This window comes from Nerophis lumbriciformis, linkage group LG13 (genome assembly GCF_033978685.3).
Source record: "Nerophis lumbriciformis linkage group LG13, RoL_Nlum_v2.1, whole genome shotgun sequence".
Classification (NCBI taxonomy): domain Eukaryota; kingdom Metazoa; phylum Chordata; class Actinopteri; order Syngnathiformes; family Syngnathidae; genus Nerophis; species Nerophis lumbriciformis.
Window position 1 is genome coordinate 5384115 of NC_084560.2, and position 11306 is coordinate 5395420.

Below are 11306 nucleotides of genomic sequence, written 5' to 3' on the forward strand. Positions count from 1 at the left end.
ACATTTTTCAACCTACTTCAACAATTTCACCTTCAAATTAGGACAAAAAATATTGTTGTTTTTTTTAACTGGAAAAATTCCCGGTTTTTCCCCGAAATTCCCAAATTTCCATGAAGTTCCCATTGAAATGAATGACACATTTTTCCAAGTTGCACAATTCCCACATTTTCCCACCTATTCAAACCATTCCAACATGAACACATCCTACACATCCTGGGCATTCAAACTAAAAATTTTCCAGGTTCAAAGAAATTCCAGGAATTTCAAACCCTTTTTTTTTTTCTGTCGACTACTCCTTCCACATTTTTCAACCCACTTCAACCGTTCCACTGTCAAATTAGGACAAAAAACATTGTTGTTTTTTAACTGAAAACATTCCCAAATTTCCAGGAATTTTATTCCTCTATTAAAAATGTTACTACTTCAACATTTCTCGACCGATTTGAAAAAATCCAACACCAACCATTTCAACTCATTCAGAACATTCACTTTTTTTTTTTTTAAATCCTTCTTTTCCCCAAATTCCCACATTTCCAGGAAGTTCCCATTGAAAGGAATGGGACATTTTTCCAAGTTGCACAATTCCCACCATTTTTCAACCTATTCGAACCATTCCAACATCAACACATTCCACTCATCCTGGGCATTGAAACGAACATTTTTCCAGGTTCAAAAAAATTCCAGGAATTTCAAACCCTTTTTTCACCCTTTTTTTTGTTCTGTCGACTACTCCTTCCACATTTTTCAACCTACTTCAACAATTTCACCTTCAAATTAGGACAAAAAACATTGTTGTTTTTTTCAACTGGAAAAATTCCCGAAATTCCCAAATTTCCATGAAGTTCCCATTGAAATGAATGGGACATTTTTCCAAGTTGCACAATTCCCACATTTTCCCACCTATTCAAACCATTCCAACATCAACACATTCCACTCATCCTGGGCATTCAAGCTAAAACTTTTCCAGGTTCAAAAAAATTCCAGGAATTTCAAACCCTTTTTTTTCTGTCAACTACACCTTACACATTTTTCAACCCACTTCAACCGTTCCACCGTCAAATTAGGACAAAAAACATTTTTTCTTTTAACTGGAAAAATTCCCAAATTTCCAGAAATTCCATTCGTCTATTAAAAATGTTACTACTTCAACATTTCTCGACCGATTTGAACAAATCCAACACCAACCATTTCAACTCATTCAGAACATTCACTTTTTTTTTTTTTTAATTACCTCTTTTTCCCAAAATGTACACATTTCCAGGAAGTTCCCTTTGACATGAATGGGACATTTTTCCAAGTTGCACAATTCCCACCATTTTTCAACCTATTCGAACCATTGCAACATTAACACATCCCACACATCCTGGGCATTGAAACGAACATTTTTCCAGGTTCAAAAAAATTCCAGGAATTTCAAACCCTTTTTTCACCCTTTTTTTGTTCTGTCGACTACTCCTTCCACATTTTTCAACCTACTTCAACAATTTCACCTTCAAATTAGGACAAAAAATATTGTTGTTTTTTTTAACTGGAAAAATTCCCGGTTTTTCCCCGAAATTCCCAAATTTCCATGAAGTTCCCATTGAAATGAATGACACATTTTTCCAAGTTGCACAATTCCCACATTTTCCCACCTATTCAAACCATTCCAACATGAACACATCCTACACATCCTGGGCATTCAAACTAAAAATTTTCCAGGTTCAAAGAAATTCCAGGAATTTCAAACCCTTTTTTTTCTTCTTTCTGTCGACTACTCCTTCCACATTTTTCAACCCACTTCAACCGTTCCACCGTCAAATTAGGACAAAAAACATTGGTTTTTTTTAACTGAAAAAATTCCCAAATTTCCAGGAATTTTATTCCTCTATTAAAAATGTTACTACTTCAACATTTCTCGACCGATTTGAAAAAATCCAACACCAACCATTTCAACTCATTCAGAACATTCACCTTTTTTTTTTAAATCCTTCTTTTCCCCAAATTCCCACATTTCCAGGAAGTTCCCATTGAAAGGAATGGGACATTTTTCCAAGTTGCACAATTCCCACATTTTTCAACCTATTCGAACCATTCCAACATCAACACATCCCACTCCTCTTGGACATTCAAACCAACATTTTTCCAGGTTAAAAAAAATTCCAGGAATTTCAAACCCTTTTTTCACCCTTTTTTTTTTCTGTCGACTACTCCTTCCACGTTTTTCAACCCACTTCAACAATTTCATCTTCAAATTAGGACAAAAAACATTGTTGTTTTTTTTACTGGAAAAATTCCCGGTTTTGGCGAAATTCCCAAATTTCCATGAAATTCCCATTGAAATGAATGGGACATTTTTCCAAGTTGCACAATTCCCACATTTTCCCACCTATTCAAACCATTCCAACATGAACACATCCTACACATCCTGGGCATTGAAACTAAACATTTTCCAGGTTCAAAAAAATTCCAGGAATTTCAAACCCTTTTTTTTCTGTCGACTACTCCTTCCACATTTTTCAACCCACTTCAACCGTTCCACCGTCAAATTAGGACAAAACACTTTGTTTTTTTCTTTTAACTGGAAAAATCCCCAAATTTCCAGGAATTCCATTCCTCTATTAAAAATATTACTACTTCAACATTTCTCGACTAATTTGAAAAAATCCAACACCAACCATTATTATTCAGAACATTCACTTTTTTTTTTTTAATTCCTTCTTTTCCCAAAATTCCCACATTTCCAGGAAGTTCCCTTTGAAATGAATGGGACATGTTTTCAAGTTGCACAATGTCCACCATTTTTCAACCTATTCGAACCATTCCAACATCAACACATTCCACTCCTCTTGGACATTCAAACCAACATTTTTCCAGGTTAAAAAAAATTCCAGGAATTTCAAACCCTTTTTTCACCCTTTTTTTTTCTGTCGACTACTCCTTCCACATTTTTCAACCCACTTCAACAATTTCACCTTCAAATTAGGACAAAAAACATTGTTGTTTTTTTTACTGGGAAAATTGCCGGTTTTGGCGAAATTCCCAAATTTCCATGAAATTCCCATTGAAATGAATGGGACATTTTTCCAAGTTGCACAATTCCCACATTTTCCCACCTATTCAAACCATTCCAACATGAACACATCCTGGGCATTCAAACTAAAAATGTTCCAGGTTCAAAGAAATTCCAGGAATTTCAAACCCTTTTTTTTCTGTCGACTACTCCTTCCACATTATTCAACCCACTTCAACCGTTCCACCGTCAAATTAGGACAAAACACTTTGTTTTTTTTCTTTTAACTGGAAAAATTCCCAAATTTCCAGGAATTCCATTCGTCTATTAAAAATGTTACTACTTCAACATTTCTCGACCGATTTGAACAAATCCAACACCAACCATTTCAACTCATTCAGAACACTCACTTTTTTTTCTTTTTTTTAATTACCTCTTTTTCCCAAAATGTACACATTTCCAGGAAGTTCCCTTTGACATGAATGGGACATTTTTCCAAGTTGCACAATTCCCACCATTTTTCAACCTATTCGAACCATTGCAACATTAACACATCCCACACATCCTGGGCATTGAAACGAACATTTTTCCAGGTTCAAAAAAATTCCAGGAATTTCAAACCCTTTTTTCACCCTTTTTTTGTTCTGTCGACTACTCCTTCCACATTTTTCAACCTACTTCAACAATTTCACCTTTCAAATTAGGACAAAAAACATTGTTGTTTTTTTCAACTGGAAAAATTCCCGAAATTCCCAAATTTCCATGAAGTTCCCATGGAAATGAATGGGACATTTTTCCAAGTTGCACAATTCCCACATGTTCCCACCTATTCAAACCATTGCAACATCAACACATTCCACTCATCCTGGGCATTCAAACAAAAATGTTTCCAGGTTCAAAACAATTCCAGGAATTTCAAACTTTTTTTTTTCTGTCGACTACTCCTTCCACATTTTTCAACCCACTTCAACCGTTCCACCGTCAAATTAGGACAACAAACGTTGTTTTTTTTTTAACTGGAAAAATTCCCAAATATCCAGGAATTGTATTCCTCTATTAAAAATGTTACTACTTCAACATTTCTCGACCGATTTGAAAAAATCCAACACCAAAAACCACCACCATTTCAACTCATTTAGAACATTCACTTTTTTTTTTTTTTAATTCCATCTTTTCCTAAAATTTACACATTTCCAGGAAGTTCCCTTTGAAATGAATGGGACATTTTTCCAAGTTGCACAATTCCCACCATTTTTCAACCTATTCAAACCATTGCAACATTAACACATCCCACACATCCTGGGTATTGAAACAAAAAATCTTCCAGGTTAAAAAAATTCCAGGAATTTTAAACCCTTTTTTCACCCTTTGTTTTCTGTCGACAACTCCTTCCACATTTTTCAACCCACTTCAACAATTTCATCTTCAAATTAGCACAAAAAACATTGTTGTTTTTTTTAAACTGGAAAAATTCCCGGTTTTCCCGAAATTCCCAAATTTCCATGAAGTTCCCATTGAAATGAATGGGACATTTTTCCATATTGCACAATTCCCACATTTTTCAACCTATTCGAAGCATTCCAACATCAACACATTCCACACATCCTGGGCATTCAAACTAAAAATGTTCCAGGTTCAAAGAAATTCCAGGAATTTCAAACCCTTTTTTTTCTGTCGACTACTCCTTCCACATTTTTCAACCCACTTCAACCGTTCCACCGTCAAATTAGGACAAAACACTTTGTTTTTTTCTTTTAACTGGAAAAATTCCCAAATTTCCAGGAATTCCATTCCTCTATTAAAAATATTACTACTTCAACATTTCTCGACTAATTTGAAAAAATCCAACACCAACCATTATTATTCAGAACATTCACTTTTTTTTTTTTTAATTCCTTCTTTTCCCAAAATTCCCACATTTCCAGAAAGTTCCCTTTGAAATGAATGGGACATGTTTTCAAGTTGCACAATGTCCACCATTTTTCAACCTATTCGAACCATTCCAACATCAACACATTCCACTCCTCTTGGACATTCAAACCAACATTTTTCCAGGTTAAAAAAAATTCCAGGAATTTCAAACCCTTTTTTCACCCTTTTTTTTTTTCTGTCGACTACTCCTTCCACATTTTTCAACCCACTTCAACAATTTCATCTTCAAATTAGGACAAAAAACATTGTTGTTTTTTTTAACTGGAAAAATTCCCGGTTTTGGCGAAATTCCCAAATTTCCATGAAATTCCCAAATTTCCATGAAATTCCCATTGAAATGAATGGGACATTTTTCCAAGTTGCACAATTCCCACATTTTCCCACCTATTCAAACCATTCCAACATCAACACATTCCACTCATCCTGGGCATTCAAACTAAACATTTTCCAGGTTCAAAAAAATTCCAGGAATTTCAAACCCTTTTTTTTTCTGTCGACTACTCCTTCCACATTTTTCAACCCACTTCAACCGTTCCACCGTCAAATTAGGACAAAACACTTTGTTTTTTTCTTTTAACTGGAAAAATTCCCAAATTTCCAGGAATTCCATTCCTCTATTAAAAATGTTACTACTTCAACATTTCTCGACCAATTTGAAAAAATCCAACACCAACCATTTCAACTCATTCAGAACATTCACTTTTCTTTTCTTTTTAATTCCTTCTTTTCCCAAAATTCCCTCATTTCCAGGAAGTTCCCTTTGAAATGAATGGGACATGTTTTGAAGTTGCACAATTTCCACCATTTTTCAACCTATTCGAACCATTCCACCTTCAACACATTCCACTCATCCTGGACATTCAAACTAACATTTTCCCAAGTTCTAAACCAAATTCCGGTTTTCCTGGAAATTCAAACTCTTCAACATTCAAGCCATTCTTACGTTCATACTACATTCTGTCAGCATTTCAGTTGGACTTCAGCATTGGAGCGTTCATTATGTTTCTTTGCTCCCGCAGACCGCAAGTTTGTGATCGCCAACGCCCGGGTGGAGAACTGCGCCATCATTTATTGCAACGACGGCTTCTGCGAGATGACGGGCTTCTCCAGACCCGACATCATGCAGAAGCCCTGCACCTGCGACTTCCTGCACGGCCAGCACACGGAGCAGGAGGCCATGGAGCAGGTGGCCCAGGCGCTGCGAGGCTCCGAGGAGCGCAAGGTGGAGATCGCCTACTACCGCAAGGACGGTGAGTCGTGACCTCGGCGGCCCGCAGAGTCCGTAACCGGAGGCAGACCTCGGTCTCGCCGCTGCGATCCGATCCCGCTCTTGTCAGCGGAGCGTCGCTACTTGGGCCGTATCGCTTACTATCAGCCAGAACCCAACATCGGCCGTGACGTCCTGCGGAACATTGAGAGCACGCTTGTCTTCATTAGCACGCCTGGAAGAACGCCAGGGGGGAAAAGTGCTGCAAAGACAGACATAAAATACTACAATAGTCAAATGTACTTTAAAGAAAGGTGAATAAAATGCCACAATAGTCAAATATACTTTAAAGAAAGGTGAATAAAATACTAAAATAGTCAAATATACTTTAAAAAAAGGTGAATAAAATACTACAATAGTCAAATATACTTTAAAGAAAGGTGAATAAAATACTACAATAGTCAAATATACTTTAAAGAAAGATGAATAAATTATTATAATAGTCAAATATACTTTAAAGAAATGTGAATAAAATACTACAATAGTCAAATATACTTTAAAGACAGGTGAATAAAATGCTACAATAGTCAAATATACTTTAAAGAAAGGTGAAGAAATACTACAATAGTCAAATATACTTTAAAGAAAGGTGAAAAAATACTACAATAGTCAAATATATTTTAAAGATGAATAAAATACTACAATAGTCAAATATACTTAAAGAACGATGAATAAAATACTACACAGTCAAATATACTTTAAAGATGAATAAAATACTACTACATTCAAATTTACTTTGAAGAAAGATGAATAAAATACTACAATAGTCAAATATACTTTAAAGAAGTGTGAATACAATACTACAATGGTCAAATATTTTTAAGAAGGATGAATAAAACACTACAATAGTCAAATATACTTTTAAGAAATGTGAATAAAATATTACAATAGTCAAATGTACTTTTAAGAAAGACGAATAAAATATTACGATAGTCAAAAATACTTTAAAGACAGGTGAATGAAATACTACAATAGTCAAATATACTTTTAAGAAATGTGAATAAAATATTACGATAGTCAAATGTACTTTAAAGAAAGATGAATAAAATACTACAATAGTCAAATATACTTTAAAGAAAGGTGAAAAAATATTACAATAGTCAAATATACTTTAAAGAAAGGTGAATAAAATACTACAATAGTCAAATTATACTTTAAAGAAAGATGAATAAAATACTACAATAGTCAAATATACTTTAAAAAAGGTGAATAAAATACTACAATAGTCAAATATACTTTAAAAAGAAAGGTGAATAAAATACTACAATAGTGAAATATATTTAAAGACAGATGAATAAAATGCTACAATAGTCAAATATACATTGAAGAAAGGTGAATAAAATACTACAAAAGTCAAATTATTTTAAGAAGGATGAATAAAATACTACAATAGTCAAATATACTTTAAAGAAAGGTGAATAAAATACTACAATAGTCAAATTATTTTAAGAAGGATGAATAAAATACTACAATAGTCAATATACTTTAAAAAAAGATTAATGAAATACTACAATAGTCAAATATACTTTAAAGAAAGATGAATAAAATACTACAAGAGTCAAATGTACTTTGAAGAAATGTGAATAAATTACTACAATAGTCAAATATACTTTAAAAAGAAAGATGAATAAAATACTACAATAGTCAAATATACTTTAAAGAAAGGTGAATAAAATACTACAATAGTCAAATATACTTTAAAGCAAGATGAATAAATTATTATAATAGTCAAATATACTTTAAAGAAAGGTGAATAAAATACTAAAATAGTCAAATATACTTTAAAAAAAGGTGAATAAAATACTACAATAGTCAAATATACTTTAAAGAAAGGTGAATAAAATACTACAATAGTCAAATATACTTTAAAGAAAGATGAATAAATTATTATAATAGTCAAATATACTTTAAAGAAATGTGAATAAAATACTACAATAGTCAAATATACTTTAAAGACAGGTGAATAAAATGCTACAATAGTCAAATATACTTTAAAGAAAGGTGAAAAAATACTACAATAGTCAAATATACTTTGAAGAAAGATGAAAAAATACTACAATAGTCAAATATATTTTAAAGATGAATAAAATACTACAATAGTCAAATATACTTAAAGAACGATGAATAAAATACTACACAGTCAAATATACTTTAAAGATGAATAAAATACTACTACATTGAAATATACTTTGAAGAAAGATGAATAAAATACTACAATAGTCAAATATACTTTAAAGAAGTGTGAATACAATACTACAATGGTCAAATATTTTTAAGAAGGATGAATAAAACACTACAATAGTCAAATATACTTTTAAGAAATGTGAATAAAATATTACAATAGTCAAATGTACTTTTAAGAAAGACGAATAAAATATTACGATAGTCAAATATACTTTAGACAGGTGAATGAAATACTACAATAGTCAAATATACTTTGAAGAAATGTGAATAAAATACTACAATAGGCAAATATACATCAAAGAAAGGTGAATAAAATACTACAATAGTCAAATACTTTTTAAGAAGGATGAATAAAACACTACAATAGTCAAATATACTTTTAAGAAATGTGAATAAAATATTACAATAGTCAAATGTACTTTTAAGAAAGACGAATAAAATATTACGATAGTCAAATATACTTTAAAGACAGGTGAATGAAATACTACAATAGTCAAATATACTTTGAAGAAATGTGAATAAAATACTACAATAGGCAAATATACATCAAAGAAAGGTGAATAAAATACTACAATAGTCAAATATATTTTACAGATGAATAAAATACTACAAAAGTCAAATATACTTTGATGTAATATGAATAAAATACTACAATAATCAAATATATTTTAAAGATGCATAAAATACGTTCTACAATAGTCAAATATACTTAAAGAAAGATGAATAAAATACTATACATTCAAATATACTTTAAAGATGAATAAAATACTACTATATTCAAATATACTTTGAAGAACGATGAAAAAATACTACAATAGTCAAATATACTTTGAAGAAAGATGAAAAAAATACAATAGTCAAATATATTTTAAAGATGAATAAAATACTACAATAGTCAAATATACTTAAAGAAAGATGAATAAAATACTATACAGTCAAATATACTTTAAAGATGAATAAAATACTACTACATTCAAATTTACTTTGAAGAAAGATGAATAAAATACTACAATAGTCAAATATACTTTAAAGAAGTGTGAATACAATACTACAATGGTCAAATATTTTTAAGAAGGATGAATAAAACACTACAATAGTCAAATATACTTTTAAGAAATGTGAATAAAATATTACAATAGTCAAATGTACTTTTAAGAAAGACGAATAAAATATTACGATAGTCAAAAATACTTTAAAGACAGGTGAATGAAATACTACAATAGTCAAATATACTTTGAAGAAATGTGAATAAAATACTACAATAGGCAAATATACTTCAAAGAAAGGTGAATAAAATACTACAATAGTCAAATACGTTTTAAGAAGGATGAATAAAATACTACAATAGTCAAATATACTTTTAAGAAATGTGAATAAAATATTACGATAGTCAAATGTACTTTTAAGAAAGATGAATAAAATACTACGATAGTCAAATATACTTTGAAGAAAGGTGAATGAAATACTACAATAGTCAAATATACTTTAAAGAAATGTGAATAAAATACTACAATAGTCAAATATACTTTTAAGAAAGGTGAATAAAATATTACGATAGTCAAATGTACTTTTAAGAAGGATGAATAAAATACTACAATAGTCAAATATACTTTTAAGAAATGTGAATAAAATATTACGATAGTCAAATGTACTTTTAAGAAAGATGAATAAAATACTACGATAGTCAAATATACTTTGAAGAAAGGTGAATGAAATACTACAATAGTCAATTATACTTTAAAGAAAGATGAATAAAATACTACAATAGTCAAAAATACTTTAAAGAAAGGTGAATAAAATACTACAAAAGTCAAATTATTTTAAGAAGGATGAATAAAATACTACAATAGTCAATTATACTTTAAAGAAATGTGAATAAAATATTACGATAGTCAAATGTACTTTTAAGAAAGATGAATAAAATACTACAATAGTCAAATATACTTTGAAGAAAGGTGAATGAAATACTACAATAGTCAAATGTACTTTAAAGAAATGTGAATAAAATACTACAATAGTCAAAAATACTTTAAAGAAAGGTGAATAAAATACAATAGTCAAATTATTTTAAGAAGGATGAAAAAAATACTACAATAGTCAATTATACTTTAAAGAAAGATGAATAAAATACTACAATAGTCAAATATACTTTAAAGAAAGGTGAATAAAATACTACAAAAGTCAAATTATTTTAAGAAGGATGAATAAAATACTACAATAGTCAATTATACTTTAAAGAAAAATGAATAAAATACTACAATAGTCAAAGATACTTTAAAGAAATGTGAATAAAATACTACAATAGTCAAATTATTTTAAGAAGGATGAATAAAATACTAAAATAGTCAAATGTACCTTAAAGAAAGGTGAATAAAATACTACAATAGTCAAATTATTTTAAGAAGGATGAATACAATACTACAATAGTAAATATACTTTAAAAAAGATTAATGAAATACTACAATAGTCAAATATACTTTAAAGAAAGATGAATAAAATACTACAAGAGTCAAATGTACTTTGAAGAAATGTGAATAAATTACTACAATAGTCAAATATACTTTAAAAAGAAAGATGAACAAAATACTACAATAGTCAAATATATTTAAAGAAAGATGAATAAAATACTACAATAGTCAAATATACTTTGAAAAAAGGTGAATAAAATACTACAATAGTCAAATATACTTTAAAGAAAGGTGAAAAAATACTACAATAGTCAAATATACTTTAAAGAAAGGTGAATAAAATACTACAATAGTCAAATATACTTTAAAGAAAGGTGAACAAAATACTACAATAGTCAAATTATTTTAAGAAGGATGAATAAAATACTACAATAGTCAATTATACTTTAAAGAAAGATGAATAAAATACTACAATAGTCAAATGTACTTTGAAGAAAGGTGAATAAATTACTACAATAGTCAA

At 30.1% G+C, this 11306-nt stretch overlaps 1 protein-coding gene across 1 annotated transcript in view; it reads left to right on the plus strand.

The window, feature by feature from the left end:
• Positions 1 to 11306, plus strand: part of LOC133613886 (voltage-gated inwardly rectifying potassium channel KCNH7-like) — a 193329-nt gene that overhangs the window by 38548 nt on the left and 143475 nt on the right. Inside the window, exon 2 of the mRNA XM_061971768.1 lies at positions 5944 to 6174. Within this exon, the coding sequence (XP_061827752.1) occupies positions 5944 to 6174 (231 nt within the window). The remainder of the gene's footprint in view (positions 1 to 5943; positions 6175 to 11306) is intronic.